The 20,324-nt window shown below is 46.7% G+C and overlaps 1 protein-coding gene across 1 annotated transcript; it reads left to right on the top strand.

Moving 5' to 3' along the window:
* The first annotated feature begins 323 nt into the window (after positions 1-323).
* LOC123019720 (membrane-spanning 4-domains subfamily A member 15-like) lies at positions 324-19,346 on the top strand. The gene is made up of 6 exons (XM_044422746.1): positions 324-447; positions 4,846-4,965; positions 13,073-13,129; positions 15,186-15,317; positions 16,143-16,253; positions 17,222-19,346. Exons 1-6 carry the CDS (start codon positions 358-360, stop codon positions 17,342-17,344), a joined length of 633 nt encoding a protein of 210 aa, XP_044278681.1. The 5' UTR covers positions 324-357; the 3' UTR covers positions 17,345-19,346.
* Positions 19,347-20,324: the final 978 nt, after the last annotated feature.

The following is a 20,324-nucleotide window of genomic DNA, read 5'->3' as shown; positions in this document are numbered from 1 at the left end:
GGTAGCACTGCGGGAATCGCATGCCTGCTCCTGCCTGTGCTTCTCCCTGCCGAAGGAGCGGTGCCGGCAGAGGCAGGCAGGCCGGCAGGCTGGCTTCCCCCGCGCTCAGGGCCCGTCCGAGACGGGCTCTCCCCACATGGCTCTGCCTCTCCCGCAGCCGCTCCGAGCAGGTGTGACATCACCACCGGCAGCGGCCAATCGGAGCCCCGCCCCGCCTCCCCCTCGCGAGCCAGCGCCGGAGCGAGCCGCCGGGCCAGGCGCGCCGCCGTCCGTGCTCAATCTGCGTGGCCGGTGCAGCCGAGCGCCGAGTTGCTAGGGACCGCGAGGCTCGGGGGCCGCCGCGCCAGCGCCTTCCTTATGCAGGGCATGGGGACCTTCCGGCTGGGGAGAAGGACCGTGATGTACACAGTGGAAACCATTCCCAAGGGGAAGAACCGAGTGCTGGGGGTGAGTGACGGAGCTGTGCGGGGAGCACTTGGGGGAGGGAGCTGCTTGGGAATGGGGGGGAGGTAATGACTAGGCTGGGATGGGTTCCCTCGGAATGGCAGCAGATCTAACTTAGGAGGAAGGGTGAGTCTGGGTGTTCCTTATTTCTCTCTCTCTCTCTCTCTCTCTCTCTCTCTCTCTCTCTCTCTCTCTCTGCGAGGGAGGAGGCGGGGAAGGAAGAGAAGAGGGAGATGCTGTTGTCAGCGTGGATAGCAGTAATGGTCTCTTGAATCAACCTGGGAATAGATGATAGCCTTTCTTTCTCAGATTAGGAAGAATTTATGGCCCATTTGGTAGGAGCTCATTTCTGAAAGCAGGTCATTCTCGGGAAGAGCTTGACCTGTCAGGTGTGCTTTGTGTCCAAGCATGCACACACACATGTGTGTTGCCATGCTAAATATTCCCAGGAAGCTGTAACTAATTCTGCAGCCACGAAGCAGAGTAGAAAATAATCTGCGGAACCCCCCTGTTTCTGGCATGCTGAGTGCACTCGTCTCAGTAGTTGGGACACAGACTTCTGCATCGGTTTTTAGGACAGTGGTGAGCTTTACCACCTCTGCACAGAGATGGGGGACTAAAAGAATGGCACTGACCTAAGAAGAGAGTATTTATAAATACAGATGTCAACTGAACACTTTGAAAGCGTATGAGAACTGCTTGCAAGAGAGAATTTTTGTATTGATGGATGTGAGCTTTGAAAGTTGCATCACAATGCTGTGTTCAAAGGCAGCCCATCCCCGATGGTCAGCACTAAGGACAAAGAAGACAATGGGCCATCACCTTTATGCACCACTTGTGAGCTTTCCGGAGGCATCAGACTGACCGGCTGCTGATGACAGCTGAATCCTGGACTGGCTTTGGCCTGATTCAAGCAGTCCTCACTATATGTGAGGGTGCTGGTGGTACAGATGCTGTTCAGAAACCTAACCTGGGTGTCTGAACCACTAATCCTCATTTTGGTGTCCTTGTGGCTATGATTACTCTGTACATGCCTGGAGGCATTCTCTTCATTATTACTCTACCTGCTCCAGCAAAAGATCAGGCCCAGCAGAAACCTGGTGACCTCAGTCTCACAATAAGCTTTGCCTCTGTTTATGGAAGCTTTGCCATATCTTCCATTAAGGGCAGAGTCCAAAGAAACTTCAAGTGGATCTATGTGTTAGTTAAGGTGCTTCCATACCACTTGACATCCCAGGACCTCCAAGCAATTCATATAAAAATGGAAAAGAAAGAATGTCAGCATTCCCCCATCACTACTGACAACAGTAACCTTCTCCTCACCCCTCTCTTCCTGACTCTTCATAGAGCCATGGGGGAAAAAATACAGAGGTAAACACTTGGAGGAAAGGAGAAGCTCCAGGGCTGCTCTCAAAGACCACTTTGCTGAACTGCCCTGCCCTGCCCAGAATAATGACTCTTAGGCTGGATTCTATGTCATGGCAAAGAATATTCTATTGCTCCATGTAAACCGATTTCCTATTCTGCTGTAGTGAGAAGACAAAAGATGTGGGAGTGCTGTTAAGCCAGAACTTAGGCAAAAACCATTTGGATCTGCTTAGAAATGGCCGTGTGTACACACCCCAATGCACACTTGTTTCTATTGGTTTAGAATCAATCAGAGACTCATGTATGTGACATCTGCTAAGGGAAATTCAATGGTTCATCCAGGTGTTTAGTGCTATTTTACCTGCTTAAAATAGGTTGCTCTTTTGCCGGGATTTCCCGGACCACCAGCACTGATTCACCTGAGGATGAACATGTGGGCTTGGGAGGCATCAGCAGCACATTGTTCTGTCTGAAAAGAACTATATTTACTCATCTTTCCCAGCTGTCCCAAGAAGTTGGCAGAAATGTGATCCATTTGGGGTGTCTTATTTCTCTTTGAATGCACACATGCATTAAACTAAACCTTGCCCTTCGGTAAAATGGGGGACACATGATTTTGTTCAGCTGATTAAAAACAAAAAACAAAAGAAAGGAGATGGAGAGGAAGGCAATATCAGGTTACTTCTAAAGCCAATGTAGAAACATTGGCCAGGGTTGTTGTCCCAGTATTGCAGCTGTGTGTTCGTATGCAGCTTGTTGCCTATTGCAGGAAAACTACCTGTTTTGAGCCAGACAAACTGCTGCTCCATTAAATGGAACTGGATTCATCAGCAGGAAATATGTTGGTATGGTGGCCGCTTAGATTTTGCCAGAAAGAAATGTTTACCTAGAAAAGAAGACACAGATGTGCACATGCTAATCTCTATATATAAATGTAAGTGTAGAAACCATTATGGAAGTTAAATGGACAGACAATACCTCTCTCCATAAGCGAAGAAGATGTTGACCAGGTAATTGGTGTGCCTGCCCAACCTGCTGTCCAGGTGCTAATCCTTGATCATTAACTCCCCCTTTCCCCCTTTTTATAGCTCTTTATCTTTAAATCAGAGGAACCCTTCAGATAAAGGACATTTTCAAATAGAGTAATGCCCTCTGACATCCCTTCAAACAGAGTTCAGTAGAGTATATGGCCACTCTTGATGCAGCTAGAAATGAGCGTATCTGTCAGTTTTGCTTTTTCCACACTCACATTTTAAAGATCACAAGTCTTTTCTCTACCAAACACCAGAGCTTTGCACATCTGGTAAATGCTTGTGCTTAAAAAGTGAAATTAAATGTCCAGCTATTTGCACCAGCCAACTTTATGTAGCATGCAGAGAACCGGCCTGCCATACAGTCGTTCAAGCTGAGAAAGGAAGCCAGTCCCAAAATAGAAGGGCAAAAACATGGCTGAACACGCCAGGGCCCTTTTCAGACCAGGGACTCTTTGCCTGGGTCCAAGACAGACAAATCTGTTCCCTTGCTTCCAGATGTTTCAAATCTCAAGTTCTTCTTGCCCCAAATAGAGAGAAATTTGTAAATGTTGTACCTTCTTTCCAAAACCAAACTAAAGCAAAATTTTCATCCATCCCTAGAAGTGGCCCAGCTGGTTTATCGTGCATGGTATGCGCTTTCACCCCTGCCAAGTTCATCTGTGTTCCCTCACTTTAAAAAGTGGTCCAGCAACGCTTAGTGACTCCTTTAATGTTTGATTTGCACTTGTTATTTGGAGGATCAATAGGAGACATGTAGTGCCGTCTTCCCCCACACGGACACATGCGGTTCTCTTCGCCTCTTGTAACATCCTCTGGCTTCTATCTCTTTGCTGAACTGCCTTCTGAGGACTGCCACCCACTTCCATGGTTTTCTGTGCTTGAAGGCCCTGTTCCTTCAGCTGTTTCTCAGCTGCTGCCAGAAAAGAAGAGGATGGTCTGCAAACAGCCAAGGCCCCCAGACAAGCCCCAGCTTGCTCATCAAGAATCCTTTCTGATTTTCCTGCTCTCTTCTAGGCTCCAAACAGCCACAGCATTCCTATGTGGTACTTTAAATAAGGGATTTTACCGCTGGTCAAAACTGCAAGAGGCTTGTCTTACGACACGGCTGCTAATTCTTCAGCTAGAAAATGGTGGGGATACTGTTCTTTCCCTTTTCTCACAAGTTGAGAGGATTCATATTTTTATAATCCACTTCAGCTGAAAAGGAGATTTTAACAGAGTCCTTTTCACAGGTAGCACACACGAATTATGGAAATGGATCCAAACGGCCCACACTACCCCCTGTATGCGGAGGGAGAGAATGCAGCAAATATTCTTCAGTGACCCATTCCGGCTCGAGTTGTGACCCAGCTGTTGCCGGCCAGGGCCTCAGCCTGCCACATTTTTTGCTGAACCAGGAAGGAGATGAAACCAGGATGGTTATAGGGTCCCCTGCTGGGGAGGCTGTAGTTCAGCTGGTTGAGCCACCTATCTCGCAGACCTATTCTGTGGCCTCCCATAATCTGGCTGGCCTGAGCTAACTCAAAGTTAGAAGTACATTACACGCTGGCAGACCTTCCAACACTCAGGGCCATCTAATCAAATTTCCCTCTCCCCAAGTTCCAACTCCTCCTGACCCTGAGGCTCACCTGGGTCAGCTCAGTCCAAAGTTCAGTTTTATCAGGTGCCCTCCTAAGTGTAGATCAGGGCGGCTTGCAGACCTTCAGGTCAGGCTTCTTTCAGCTAGCAGGCGGCATTCTCACAGATATTTGGGAAGTACTTGGAACATAAAGATCTCCTGAAACACAAGGGCAACAGCTCAGCACAGTGGAAACCGAGAAGCACCTACTCTGGAAAGGTGCTTTGCAGCCAAATGAATACTGAGGATTCTGTGCTTATAAAGAGCAAGCCAGCAGGTTCCCTGGTGTCGAACCTTTGGAGCCAGAATCATCATGAAGGGGTTTGTGTGTGAATTTAACCTGTCGCGTGCCAAGTATTGTTGCCCTGATTGTTCCCACAGACCATCCAGATCATGACTGGCTTCATACACATTAGCTTTGGGATCATTCTCAGCACCCTGACCAGTGTGTATGCCTCATTCTTTGTGTCTGGAGAGATCCCCTTCTTGGGAGGAGCATCCGTGAGTATCACAGACAACCCCCCTGGGTGGATGGGGAGTGAGGTGGAAGAGCAGGAAGGCAGGCAGGAGTGGCGAGGGGTGAAGAGGGGGACAGGATGCCATCCTCCTGGCAGGCCATGTGTGAGCAGGAGAAGGTGATGCTGTAGGAGGGGTGGAGCTGTTGAAGGAAAGCTCTGCCAAGCCGCTGAAAAGCTCCTGCGCTGGTGTGGATTGCAGAGCAATCCCATTGAATTCAAAGGCGCTTATGCCTGGGCTAGTGAGGATAGGGTGCCAGTGCCAATGGCGTTCGCAGCCAATGTTGAGGGATGAAAACTTCCGTTTGTCTGGCTTCTGATGAAAACACAATGTTTTATGTCTTTCCAAAGTGTGTGATCCATTTTGAATTTCATTAAGTGTTTTGCCTAAGAGTCCTATGTGTTTGAAAATACATTATAATGTTGGACTTACTAACTCCCATCCTCCCTCTTGAAGTGGCCAAAATTCTGTGTTTCTTATTGTGTTTTATTCATTTTAGTGTGTTTTCACTGAAAATGAATAATATGTTTTACTACATGTCCTGTTCATTAAAAATGTAAAATTTTATCAGACATATTGATGGGAACATTCTCTCCTGCTCCTAGAGAAGGGAGGGGTATCTATTTTTCTCTAATATTGAAAGATACTCAGAGATAATTCCTTGGAGCAAATAGATCCTGTGCTTCTGAGAAACTACCATCTGGGTATTAAGGAAAACAGATGCAGCCAAATGCAGCAGCTGGACTAATATATGGACTAGGAGGTCCAAGCATAGGACACCAGCTCTGACTCACTTGCAGCAGCTTCTGAGCTCAGTTCAAGGTGCCGGTTCTAATCTATAAAACCATACATGGCTTGGGACTACAACACCTGATGGAGCACTTTGCCCAGCCTGAAACTGCCTGGATGCTGCACTCAATGGAGGCCTTCCTCCAGGTGCCGCCACTGAGGGAGGCAGGGAAGCTGGCGAAAATGGAGAGGGCCTTCTCAGTGGTGTCCCCTCCCCAATTTTAGCATTATCGCCCCCAGGCCCATCTGGTGCTAACACAGATATCCTTCTGGTGCCACATTCAGACTGCCCTTTTCTCCAAGGCGTTCCGAGCATTTAATGCCATATGGGATGGTTTATTCATTTGTTTTTAAAGCTGGCCTAGCTGTATCGGGGAAAAGATTTTAGCTGCTCAGAGTGTTTTAAAATTATTTTTAAAATTTTGCACATTGAATTTTTAATGCTGTTTCTATTGTATTATAGTTTGCATTTTTATGGATTGCAATGAACTTTGCAGAGAGTTTGACTATTGGGACATATGGAAATGAAATGCAATGGGATAAATAATTTTATAAAAATTCCAAAAGCTGTTTTGATGTCAAGCAGTCATGTCTCAAGATCTAAAGTCACAATATTTTTCCCCCTAAACAAACTTTGGTTTTACATCCTATCACCTAAGGATGCTTTTATTTATTTATTTTGGATGTAGTTGCCTTGAGTCTCCCTCCAGAGTTACATGGAAATTCATGGAGGGCAGGCTATTTTTTTCCAGTCTCTGAGGCACAAACTGCTAGCTACATACACATAGATTTTATGAATCCCCAACATCAGAGATTCGCTTTACTTACTTATTTAATGAAATGCACTATTGGAAAGGTAAAATATCATATAGGATATATATAAGGAGAAATGGTGCTTAACCTTTTCCCTGTCAACACTATTTTTCCTGCTCAGAATCACCCTTCTGCTTCACCTCCAAACAGATTCCCAGATGGAAATATACAAATAGATCCCTGTGGAGGAAAAAAAAAAAGTGTGTGTGTGTGTGAGAGAGAGAGAGAGAGATTTTGAATAGAAAATAGGTTAGCAAGGGAAGGGCCAAGCACATTCACAAGGTTGTCATAAACCATTATCAGGCAATGTACAGTAGTCCACTGATACAGTTACAGGTTAGATGTGGAGCTGAGGCTGAAGGGCTTACAAAAATCCTGCAACATCGTCTTCTCTTGCCCCATATTTGCAATGTGGAGAAGGTAGGGGATCCCACTGCAAGGCTGCCACAACTCAGTTTCTCCCTGTTACATCCGCCACTCCCCAGCCTGCAATATAATATCTATGAAGATATTAGGATAGTATAATATAGCATAGTATAATAGCCATGAATTTGTATTTGTATTTTCAGCACATTTTAAAAGGGTATAACAATGATAGCAAGACATTTGCAGTTTTCAGATGAGATTAAAAAGAGTTGAAAAGAGCACAAGGGCCATATCATGCTGCCTAATCCCAGTTATTCAAAATTGCTGGGTTTTGTTTTTTTTTTTTTTTTATGGTTTCCTGTGGGTGGCTGTCACTTCTGTCTGGCAGCGGGCACAACTGGCTTGGATGCTCCATGCTGACACCCTTTTGTGTTGTTTTCACAAGAGGAATGGGAGGACGGGCATCGCCCAGCTATTCAATTAATGATCTGTGGCTCTTTGCCTTTGACAGTGTAAATTATGCAAGGTATCTGCCAACATGCTCTGCACAGATGATTCATCTTGTAGAGAAACATCCTGATATGTTTGGAGCAGCCTTCCCCAACCTTGTGTCTTCCAGACAAGTTTGGACCGCAAGACCCAGAAATCCCAGTCAATGGCCCTACTGGATGAGAATTCTGGGCATTGCGGTCCAAATGCCTCTGACGGCCACCAAGTTGGGGAAAGCTGGTTTAGAGAGTTCAAGGATGGCAGTTCTTCATTCTAATCTCTGGCAACCATAACTTTGGGCACCTGCCTTCAGACTCAACCCAGTCACTGATGTTACTGAGCGCTGTTTCAGCCTCACCTCTGCTGCTCTTAGATGGTCTCAGCAGGGCAACAGAATGCTTTCCTTCATCAATGAAGGACAGGAAACGAGAACCTCATTCTTCAGCCTACAGAGATCAAGACAGGAAAAGGACAAGGAAGCCATGGTGTAATTAGATGCATTTGCCACCTCCCCAATCAACTAGAGTTTTGGGAATGGGTGACAAGTTGGGGATACTGGTACCTATGTAGGGGAAGGGACACTAAATACCTCAAGGATCTCTCTGCAAAAGGGTGGAAGGTGTTGCTTATCCCCTTTCATGAACAAAGATCTCTCTAGCTTTGCTTTGACTTGAGGACTCACCATTTGACAGCTGTCAGGGGAAAGCAAAGTAGAAAAAACACTATCTGGAACCTCTTTTATTCAGTGCTCAGGGTTGGTACCTGCTGCACTTGACAGGCATTGCTTGGGCCCTTTCCCTCCCCACTCCTCTCTCTGCTCCCAGAATTTTCCTAAGGCCCTTCTTGGAGGTTGCCCTCACATTGGAGACACAGCTGGTGTATTTTTTCTGCCCTGACTATAGGGTGGTGGAGGGGGATCCAAGCCCAGATCCTCAGCAATGAGGTAGGAGCAATTTTCTGATAGCTTAGAATCCAAAGCTCCTACAGCCATCTGGACACTGCCCAGCAGCCCAGCTCACAGACGTCCTTTTTGCAGAAAGGGCAAATGATGCCTTTTCCATCACCAAATTTAACAAATTCTCATTCAAGCTACTGCAAAGTCAAGTATGCACACATACCTAGTCACCCTTTGATGAACATTTCACCTCCAAAGTTTTGTAAAATATTTATTAACAAGTATTTTGGAGGGCTTTCATTCATTAGGTCGCCACAAGCTGGAGATGACTTGACGGCATATAACAACATTTCTCATATGGAAAACTTGCCACAATAAAATGTGGGTGGGGGTATGGTAAAAATTGTGATTACACACAAAACCCTATGAGTACTTGCAGGCAGGTTCAGGAGTGTGATTAGAGAACAAAGCCATAAAGGTGTCAAAGGTGTTCTTTGTATGTAAGCAATGGCCCCTTTCCCCTGTTGGTGATTGCTGGGTGGTTTCCTCTCCCTTTCCCTGGATCCTAATTCTAAGGAAATGCCTCCACTAGGGCTGAGTTACTGGCAGTAAGAGCTTTAACCTACATGATTCTGCAGTCTGGCCCACCCCTTTGGAATGAAGCCCCTGAATACTTCTCCGAAATGGGATTCAGGGTGAAAGAGATGCAGCAGCCCTGGCCTCCGAGGGGACCTTACTGGACCAGCGACCTGCAGGGTGGCACTTCAGAGCAGCAGGCAGGGAGCGCCCCGTGCCTGGAAGTTGCTTGCTTTAGTGGTGCAGGGAGCTTGCTCTCCTGGGCCCCACCAGCAGAGCCCAGCTGCCCTGGAGGAGGTGCTTTGAAAGCATCACAAGAATGAGGCTCCTGCCAGCCAGGTACCTGCCATCGCAGGACATTTTGCTGCCTGAGATGGAGCATTGAAGGGCACCCAGACCCAGCCAGCCAAATCAAGGTGCACTGTACCCAAAGCTAGTGCCTAAAGTTACTTGGGTACAGGAGGCCAATCAGTCAATCCCTCCAATGACTTTCTCTGGCAGTAAAAATGCAACAACAGCAAATTAAATAACCACGGAGTGCCTTTTCATCACACCCCAAAGCTGCCCCGGGGGGTTGCCTGGGGTGGCTGGTCCAGCACTGGGCTTGTCCCCCTTGGCCCTTCCTCTGCCCGCTCCTTAAAGGGCTGCTTCAGAAGACAAGATGCTTGGCACATTGTGTGGCTCGCTGAGGAAGGGCAGGACGAGCGCCTAGGGACAGTGCCAGCGCCCACCTGCACGCAGGCAGCGACGGCAGCGCTCGTCCGGGGGCCCTGTCGGGCTGCCATCTGGCTCTGCCACGGCAGTGCAGACTCCGCGGTGCCATGCCGTATGTTGCTCCCTGAGCGGGGGTTGTGATGCCAGGGCTCAGCCGTCCTCGAAAAGCACCGCCACGTGGCTCTGCCTGGGCATCCCTCTCTCCCTTATCTTGTCTCCCATCACCCTCGCACATAATGCTTCTCTGTGTGTTAGCAGCCCCTCCTGCCAAGCAGTCCTGAGCATATTCAGGAAGTGAATTCAGTGTAAGCATATCTGGGATAAGATCTATGGAACACATTTCAAGGCCTTTCTAGATTTTCCTGAGGTGTCCATTGCTGATTCAGGAAGTAGCCAACTTATCCAGGGAATAAATCAATGTCAAGTCTGCAGTGGTTTGAATATTCATAGCAGAAACCTGAAAATGCCAAAATGTAGATTTGCCCTATTTGCATTTGGCTGATTCCAACCTGGTATTAGCATATTCTGTCTCAGCCAAATAAATAATAGGCATTCCCAAATTGCTGACAAGGAAACCGAAGTTCAATTTGTGCTCAAAATTAATCATGTGGCGAGTGTTTCCTACCTGTTCTGATTAGGCCGATTTTACAGAAGCCGAGGAGAGGGGTGTTGTTCTAAAAACTCCAGTGATTACAAAGTTGCGGATTTATGGGAGAAACAGGAAGAGGAAAGCAAGAATGAGGTGCTATAGCTCAGGCTAAGTGGACCAAAGCATTCCCATTCCTGCACCAGTGAAAGTTCTCTTTTTTCCTCTTTTTCACCAAAAATTGCTTGCATATTTTCCTAAGACTGCTCAGAGCTCCAAGGACTAGAAATTTGCTTTTAAACATGAAAACTATGATTCTCACAAAGCTGCACAGCATTTCTCAGATTCCCATGTAGACAATGCAGAATGTGCAAAGAAATCTTGGCGTTTTTGTTCTTCCGATACATTTGCCACTATTAGGGCCCAATTAGATGTTCCCAGGACACAAGGCTGCTGCCCACTCATCACCCCCATCTGCAGTCCATATTTCACCAATCAAGTCTCATTAAAGACATCTGTGAAATCATGTTCTTTCCCGGCATTTCCCCAATTCCCACATTAATTAATCATCAGCAGCAGCATCCTCAGTAAAGCATTGGCTTATGTGCCTCACATAGAAAATCGCTGAGCAGACACTGCCAGGGAGATGTGGGTTACCAGCCAAGGCTGTAATATTTTATTTTATTTATTTTTCAATTTATATCCTGCCTTTTTCCTACAAAGGACTCAAGGCAGCTTACATCATTCTCCTCCTCCATCTTATCCCCACAACAACTTGGGTGTGGGCAAGAGGTCACAGAAAGGGAAGAAACAGCCGGAAACCTCTGTCCAGACCACTGGTGGAAAGAGCTTGACTTTCTCCTTCAAAGAAATCCATGGGTTCACTTTTTTTGTTTTCCCTGAGGAATGGAATGCTACACCGAGGCAGGTCCTGAAATGCTGACTGAAAAGTGCTACTTTCTCATAAGATTTTCTTTGAAAGATCATTTAAATGCACCCTCACCTGGTTTTAGGGCGGCTGCATGGAGTAAAAGCTGTCTGGGATTACCTGGGTGGCCTGGTGCACAGTCTGTGCCCCCCTCTCCTGTCTTCCAGGGACTGTCTCTTCCAAGCAGCTCCAGCAGCTCCTTCCTGTCACGTTTATAGGGCTGCCCGTGCTCACGCTTCTTCCTGTCTCCATCTGCCTCATACAGCCTATTAGCCTGAACGCCGTTTGCAGCCCACTCTCAAGCTGGAGCTTCAGTAGGTCCTGCCTGCATCGTTCTGCGTTGTCTTAATCTTTCATGTCGGAGGAGGTTTAAAGAGATGCTTAGTACGTGGTGTGTATTTAAACCTGCGTTGGGCAGAATGTGCATTCACACCACACAGGCTTCTTCTCTGCTTTCCAGCAAGCGACTAGGGGGCTAGCTCCATGCTTGCAGGGGCCTGTGTCCATGGGCCTCCAGATGCAAACTTCCTGACTGGGAGAGATGGGCAGCTACAAGCCGCCGTATTAAATGTCCCACCACATCTCTGAAGTAGCATGCCTCTGATTCTGGCTCTGATCAGCACTGATCGTGTGTTTACAGAGCACAGTTTGGGGGGGGGGTGTTAATGATTATTTAAACCGCATGCATGAAAGCAGCTGCAAGCTGTTGCTGTTGGTATGTGCCGTCAAGTTATCCCTTCCCTGTGATGAAAACACTCCGAATGTCCCGTCCTTGACATCCCTGCTTAGTTGTTCTAAGTTCAATGCTGTGGCTTCCTTTATGGCCAGTCACAGACTCTCAGCCCAACCTACCTCACAGGGCTGTTGTTGTGGGGATAAGATGGAGGAGGAGAATAATGTAAGCTGCCTTGAGCCCTTTGTAGGGAAAGGCAGGGTATAAATCGAAAAATAAATAAATAAATAAAATATTCACCTTGAAATTAACGCAGACAAACAAATGACTGGTAAAAGCTGACATCTCACAGAGATAATTGCCTTGTTTTGAGCCCTGCTGCTCTCCTGGCCCGCACTTCATTTACCACCTGCCATTTCATTGGATGCTCTCTGTTCACCAGCTTCCATGATGTCATCACATTCGGTGTTTTGTTCATGAGACTGTTGAGAAAACTGCACTGTTCAGGGCAGCCACCTGGACACTGGCATAAACAGCAAGGTGGGGGGATGGGATCGGAGTTTGTGGGGGCAAAGGAGGCGGCGGACAACGGTGCAGAAGAATTCAGTACAAGGATGATAGGACTGTGCTCAGCATCATGTTGAGCATTGCTAAAAACTGTAAGCTGAATGGTTTTGCTGCTTGCAAAACCAGAGCTGAAATAAGGCAAGGCATTTATCTCAGCCCTAAAATTAACCACATCGAGTGCACTGTGGCTCCAGGGCAGAGAATCTCCCCATGACATGTCTGAGAGCAATTGCTTGAACGATTGTGTGCTGGGGGACAGAGCAGGATGGTGGTGTCAGTAGGATCTTGCATCCTTATCTTGCATCGCCTCCTTTTTGTGGAGCATGAAGTGCCTCTAACTATTTGCCACCAGGAGAAAGTGCAGGATTGGCCTTAGTTTTGTGGCCCAGAATAGACTTTTGAAGAAGATGCTTGGGGATGTTAACAAATGAAGTGGAACAACATGAATGTTCCAAGCAGTAGAGGTCTCTTACCATCCGGCAAGTTTGTCCACCTGGCCAGTTACTGAGACACCTCACTGTATGGTGTAAAGATGTAGTAACCTCTGAATCAAACCATCCTCTTACAGTAAAGATGGTACCAGTCTTCCCCTTCATTTCTACCACAGCCATCTGAGGCAGGTCCATGGATGGTGGGAAGGACTACTGTTGATAAGGTGACGATCAGTTACATGCGTGTTTCCTTCCTCCCAAACAGTTCATTGTTTCTGGATGCCTCTCCATTGGTGCTGAGAAGAGCCCTACAGAGTGTGCCGTGAGTCAGCTTGATGCTCTTTCCCCACTGTTTACCTCTGTTCATCCCACCTGGAGTGAACAGTGAAGGTCCTGCATATCCAAGATCTGCTGCATGCCAGTGTGGTGTGAATGAAGATCCTGGTTCACCTCCCACTACACGGTTCAGTCTTGACACTCACTGGATGGCCTTCAGGCCAACCTACATCTCAGGGTCTTTGTGAGGATGACTTTGGGCACCAGCAAAAGGGGAGGGGAAGGAAGAACCCTGAGCTCCTTGGGTAGAAACATGATGAATAAATATTGGAAACTTTGTCATGATCATCTTGCATGCAAATAATCCCTGAGGCTGAAGACGGCCTCACTCACAAAATGATTTTGACTCTGATTAGATGAATCACATGGCCAGATTTCCTATAGAGTTCATAGAGTATGAAGAAAACACCTGCCCAGGGCAAGATTTGAGGGGACCTTATGCAGACACCTTGCTGAAGCTTAGTTTTAGTTTTATCCATATATTACATGCACACCACTTAATACCCTAAAAACGCCAAGTAATTCACAATACATTATGTGGGGAGTAGAGAAATATAATGGGAAGCAGGGCTAGGAGGAACCGGCAAAATATTCGAGATGTGCAAGGAATACTCTGCTGGACATTTATTAAACAGGAGATATGTTTTAAGGAAAAATGGGTTTATTTCTTATGGCATGGTGCGGATATCCTTTGTTAAGCTTATTTCAGATGCTTCCATGTAACTGAGTTGCCACATTTTCCATATGGACTAACCATGAGTTGGACTGAGTCAAAAGCCACTGCAGTGGTGTTGAGGGGTAGAAGATACGTAGACTGCTGCATCTTCCCCTCCAAGAGGTTATGCATCCAACCAGTATCACACTCCCCTCTTGCCCAGGATTTAGCAAATTTTAATCTACCCTGCTGTGTCATGCCTGCTGCTTCTAAATTAGGAGTGGGGGACCTCTTCCAGTATAGCAAAGGCCGAATTAAATTCCAGAGATGCTCTCAGCGATTGCACGACTGTGATGGGCAGGGCTGAAGCCAGAAAAATGCCAGTCTGTGCAGCTTAAAGTTCTTACTGCCAGCAACTAGGTTTTTGGAGAAACATTTCAACCCCCACGTAGGGGAAACAACTCCACAAACTAGAGGAAACAATAGGTGGTTGTGAGAAAGGAGGCGGAGCAAAGGAAGTGGGTGTGGCCTTCTGGGAGACCCTGGAGGGCTGCAGTGGGACCCTCAGGACCCTGGGTTTGTCCCTAGGCCTGACATTACCCAGCCCGGTTTTAATACTAGGCTTTGGTCTGCTGGGTTCAGGTAGCAGGACTGTGTGTGCTCCACTGACTGATGCACAGGGAATTCAGTGGGAATGGTATCCGAGGGAACATGCATGGGAAGGGGCTGCGAGGCTTCAAGCCCTGTAGCTCCAAGTCATGCATTCTTCTAGAGAGGACCATGAAGAAAGACGGTTGTGTGAGCGTGCGGACCCCGAGGGTTCCATGATGAAGCCACCCCTGCGAGGGTGAGAGGAGAGGTTGGCTCGTTATGTTTGGCTTATCAAGCACAGGAGGCAATCCCATTATCGTTGGCCACATTATCCTTCCTGTTCATGGACTTTGCAGCTGTGCAGAGTGCTTCAGAGAGCCGCGGTGCCTATTTGAGCAGAGATAACCATGGAGCAGAAGAAGTAAGACCACAGCCTGTGGGAAATATGCCTCCCTCACAGCCCCTTCAGCATGCTCTGCAGCTACATTGCCCATCCCGAGCATAAACAGCTTCTGTGGCGGACAACCCGGCTTGCTCAGAGCTTCGTAACGAAGCATCACGACTCTCATTTAATATTTGAATTGAGACACAGGGAGTCAGAATTAATTCCCAATATCTACAGGAGAAGAGTGAGAGATTATGCAAGCCCTCCAGTTTGTTAATACTATCAAGCAGCTTCCCCCAAGGCTCATGCTGAGGATGATGGGATGGGTAGTCTGGCCAGAAGTGATGGTAGTTGTAGTCCAAAGGGTGCTTTAAATTTCTCCTCCCACCATTCATTGTTTGTGTTTTTCAGGTGAAAGGCTCACAAGCCATGAATATCATCAGTGCCATCTTTGCATTACTTGGAATATTAGCTTTTATAGTTGATCTGAGCATATATGGGCCATTTCACTCAGATGATAATCATCACTATTCCCTTGTGATGGTAAGTTTCCATATCTTAACGATATCTCAAGGTCTGCAATCTTTTCCCGAAGGTGAAGAACAACCCAAAGAACTGGATGTCTGCGCTTGTCCCTTCATTTACAATAATTTCCCCTCACCTTCCTCCACCTGGCTTAACCGTGGCCAATCAGCACTTTTAACCTTCGACATGGTGAATGCTAGAAACTAGCTGTATGGCGTAAACAGGGTTTGCCAGTCAGCAATAGTGGTTAAGAGGGAACAAAAGAAGATTGGCACGGACGCATTACTTGTTCGTAATGGATCTTGAAGCATTCCAGCTGAGCCTGGAGCCAGACTGTGCTGAAAATAACAGACAGTCTGCCTCACTTCTCCCTGCCTTCTCACAATTTCTCCCTCTCTCTCTTCTGCTTTCGCTCACACACGGTGAAACCGCATCAAAGAGCTTGCATCAAAGAGTTGCATCAAGCTCTTTGAATCAAAACACAAAAGGCAGTCCTAAGTCAAATGGTTTGGACTCAGCACGGCTGACACTGTTCAGTGCGGCTGAGCAGGAGCAAAGGGGCAGCCTTACAGCCAGAGCATCTTCTCTCATACGCAGCGAGATGCTCATAGTACACCCACTTCAAAGCTGCTGTACATGACCTCTGAATGTTGCCCTTTAAATTATAGCACTTGCAAGAAGCAAGCCGCTCACTTGAAATCCTGTCTCCCTGTGTGCAGAATGGACAAAAAAAGGAAAAACCCACCCCCAGACAGCATATATGAACTATGGGAAAGGATCAATGGATCAGTTTCAGCATAATGATTGGTTTGTAACTCTGTGTGTGGTTTTTTTGGGGAGAAGACAGGCAACAGGATCACCATCGTATTGCTGACATTCACCATCGTGGAATTTGGCATTGCATCTGCCACTGCGTACTTTTGGTGCCGGGCAACCCGCTCTGACTCCAATGAGGTGACTGCACGATTCTCATCAGGATTAGAACTGTGGCGAACTGGCTTTTAAATTTCTGGATGTCTGGGGGGAGGGGGGGTTGTGTTGGGTTTTCTCTGTCTGCAAGCCACCCAGAGATCTTGGGGTGGCCTAGATACAGGAACAAAATAAATGGAGTGACTGTGCGAATGAATGAGTGCAGACCAAAGTGCCTTGATGTGGTTGCGCAAGGAGCAGTGGTGCAGCTCAGGCGGGACTTCAGCGTCCAGGGCATGCCGGGGCATTCCTGACGCTGGCCAGCATACCCTCCCTTCTTTGTATTTTTCAAGCAGGATGGACAACCAGGCATGTACATACTTATAGATCCTTTTTTTATTTCTACTTTTAAAATATATTATCCTTCTGTGCTACAAAATGTGCTTTCTCACAAATACATGTTTCAGCAGCAGAAGCAAACTCCACTTTATCAAGAACTGGTGACGATGCTCTGATTTAAGTGCATTTAAAATGAAAAACTGCACGTGCTGAGTATTTTTGTTTTTCATGTCTTCTTATTGGGAGTGGCAGGAAGGAAGGGTTTGGATTTCGCTCCAGCATATCAAAATTGCAGGAGTATTTGCAATGCATGGAGTGGTGGGGTGTGTGCGTGCGCACAGGTGTGTATGTGTGTGTGCTGGGGGAGAGGACAGCCATGTTAGTTGTGTAACACCATTAGGCCCAGGGTGTAGAATTGCCTAGCTCCACCCACATGATGGTGGTACCGCTAAGCTGGACAGATGACCTGTTTAGAGATGAACCGTATATAAATATTGTAATTAAAGTATACATAATAAATGGATGGGGGAATATTGCAGATTCTGATTTGCATAGGAATAAAGCATGTGACCAAACCAAAGTCAAGACCTGATGTAATGTTTTGACACCGTTCTTTCATAGGAATATGAGAGGTGGTTGGAGTAGGAGCAAAACTAATATGTTCTGTTTCCTAGGCCATATTGATTGAACCGAACACCATCAGGACAGACGCTGAGGTCCCTTCCGTAGAACCATCGGCAACCTATCCGCAAAATCCCAGTGATGCAAGTTATGCTCTAAAAGTAGAGACTGTGTAGAAGACTCAAGAGGAGGAATCTGTATGAAGAAATCACACCAGCCATACCTTTCTTGAGGTGGATGAGCTGGCCCTTTCCTGCATGACAGAGTTCCTTCAGTTACTGCCAGTATTCTAGCTGCCAGGCCAATGAGTTCCAAGGGACTTACCTCTCTTCTTTCTCCAGTACAGTCTCAGTTCTAGATTGGGTCTAAGAAGCATGGGGCTTGATTTGCTGTACCTTGGACTCGAAGGTTACACTCAGATTCCGTCTTGGATAGGCTGAATTCCGTGCCTGGCACATGGATCATTTACATGTCGAAGTGTTTGAAGAAAACCTTGATGCAGTGCTCAGGATGGTGGGAACAGGACCTCTGGGGACCCGAGGATATTGACAGAAGCATGTAGCAACACAGCAAGCCATTGGTGCATCTTGGCTGCCTCCGGTTGGCTCTCTGGCTGGCCCCAGTAAGAAGCTGAAGAGGCATCTGGGATTTTGATTTCGATGGGTCAGTACCCATTGCTGCAGCTGGTTTTTAACACCGCCAGACCAAACTTGAGTCCCCTGGGATGTAGCCAGCACAGGGGACTGCCTTGGATCTAATGCCTTCCGTTATTCTGGATGGAAGCACAAGTTCAGTGTAGAAAGCTGCGCCGGAGACGTATGTTGAAGTGCATAGCAAAGCAGATCGGCCTTTTGAAGCTGATCGGCAAGGCTGGGTGTTCTTGAGCACTGTCTGCTACTTTCTCCTGTACAATCTCTGCTTTAGTTTTCCATTAACTGTAAATACATACCCATTAAGGATATGCATAGAAGAACTGCTGCCCTGGGGAATGTTCTGTTAGTTTTTCCACTAGAAGGATCATCTCTTTATGATGATAGTGCTTGCTCTAATTGTGAGGTAAAGCGCAGTTTTAACTTTCTTTTTTTACTAGTCATAGCTTTGCTCCAGCCACTGGGCCAAAATATTACAGACAAAAGATAGGAAAAGCCCAGGTTAGACATTCCAGATCACCGAATCCTATTCCAGTTTCAGACTGCCATTTTAGTCTGCCAGTTTTAAACTGCCATCTAATATTTGGAGGCTTTGTAAGAACTGATGTTCCTTTTTTAGTGGAAATCAGAAAGCATTTGGCCACCATTTGCACTCATATGATGGGCGTCAAGCATTTTTTTACACCATTCCAGGACAGTGAGTAATGCTGAATCAGGCCAAGAACATGGATCCCATGACTGTTCCTCCCATAGATAACTAGGAGGAGTGAGACCTGTTGGTTCAAACCAACTTCCTAGACGGACTTTAAGTCTCACCAGCCAATTTGTCCAATGCTCAGGGATGATACAAGTTGCAGACAGAAACAGCAGTAAAGACTCCGATTGCGGGTAGCTGATTTTAAAGGAAATGTCTGTGGCCGTAAGCCAAAAGGCATTTCAGTTGAAGTCCTGCACCCAAGGTGTGTTTAGAGTCCCACTGAACTAAATGCAGCCGAAGTGTGCCTAAGCGAATGCAGGGCCGCAGCACAATCCACCAGAAAATTCTCTCCCATTCAGATGAAAAGGAACTACACAGGAATTTGTAGTGTTTTTGAAGAACTTCCTGGTCTATCATGGTCTGAAAGAGTGCTGGGTTGGATAAGTTTTTGTTTTATTTTGTTGGCTGCATCTTTTATGCGCATCTTTAATAATTCGCATTTAGGGGATTTTTTAGTCGCTGTTAGAAAACTGGGAATGGCCGATTTGGGATCAGTTCTCCTGGCTTCTCAGCAGCAGGAGTAACATGTCTTCAGCGCATGTTTTTTCATGGCAAATTTCTATTGGCTCGTTAACGCCTTCTTGTGAAACAGGGACACCTAATCTTGGGGGATGACCTCACAGAGGTCCAGTTCTTGCAGCTGTTTATCTGGCCCGGTTTAGATTTTAGATTCTGCAACTGCTTTACTCTTTCTAGGTCTGATCTTGTTTTTCATGGATATGATTTTTAAAAAAAAACAAAACAAAAATAAAATGTGTACCTGAAACAGCATGTGTGCGTCTTTTGGCTCTTCTTTGCAGTCTAATAGAAAGCTGCATCTTTCTGCAGCGACTTAGTGCTCTTATTCTGTTCAGAATAAAATAGGCCCTGGGGTTACGGTAGGAAGCCCAGTGACAATGTGACACTCGGCTCTCCTCTGGTATGCAAGAAAAGTTATTAAAAGAGGCAAGTGTGATCACTGAGACCAATGGAGTGTATGACTCCAGTTGGAGGCACTACAATATTGCAGTCTCCTCTCAGCCTGTTCAGTAAAGTGACCAAAGCGGTTTTTGAGGCATCTGGCAAGTGCCTACAATTACATGTTTAAACAGACAGTATAGACTGGTATAGGTTCAAATAGTGTCTTATATGTCTCCTGCGGAGCCGGCTGGAGCTGGGGGTCAGACTAGATGGCCCGGGAGACCCTTTCTGACTCGCTCTGTTTCTATGTTTATATTGACTTATTGTCATGTCAATATACAGCAATCACTGATATTTGTACTCTCATTGTTCTATGTACTCTCAGCAGATCAATCATTGTTTTATGTGTAAATACAACATGTTGTCATTATTCCCTCATCAGCTGCTCTGTGCCTGCGTATGTGACTAGGAGGTTATAAAACACTTTGCACATGTTCTGGAAATGTGTAGTTGCTTGCGGTGACTACCTGGCAGTACTACTATAGGTGGGTTCTCTGCAGAGGGGTACTGGGTTGCTCTCGCCAATAAACCTGCTGCGGTTCAAGCCAATTAGAAGACCCTACAGATCCAACTGTTCATTTGCGCGGCTGCTACCGAGACATCCTGACATATGCAAGGTGTGAAGGAGTGGAGATATATTTTAAAAGGGAGGGAAATGGACAGCTCCTCCTGCCCCCTCATGAGAAGTCATGGGGAGCAGAAAGGCTGCCTGTCCTCCCACGCCCCATGGGACAAAGCCAGTGGGATCAGTGCCCTTGCCCCCCTCCACCCAAGCTAAGCAGATGCAGC

This window comes from Varanus komodoensis, unplaced genomic scaffold (genome assembly GCF_004798865.1).
Source record: "Varanus komodoensis strain SLA01 unplaced genomic scaffold, ASM479886v1 scaffold134, whole genome shotgun sequence".
In the NCBI taxonomy this organism is placed as follows: domain Eukaryota; kingdom Metazoa; phylum Chordata; class Lepidosauria; order Squamata; family Varanidae; genus Varanus; species Varanus komodoensis.
Note: the sequence above shows the minus strand (reverse complement) of the source record. Positions and strands in the feature narration are given on the sequence as shown.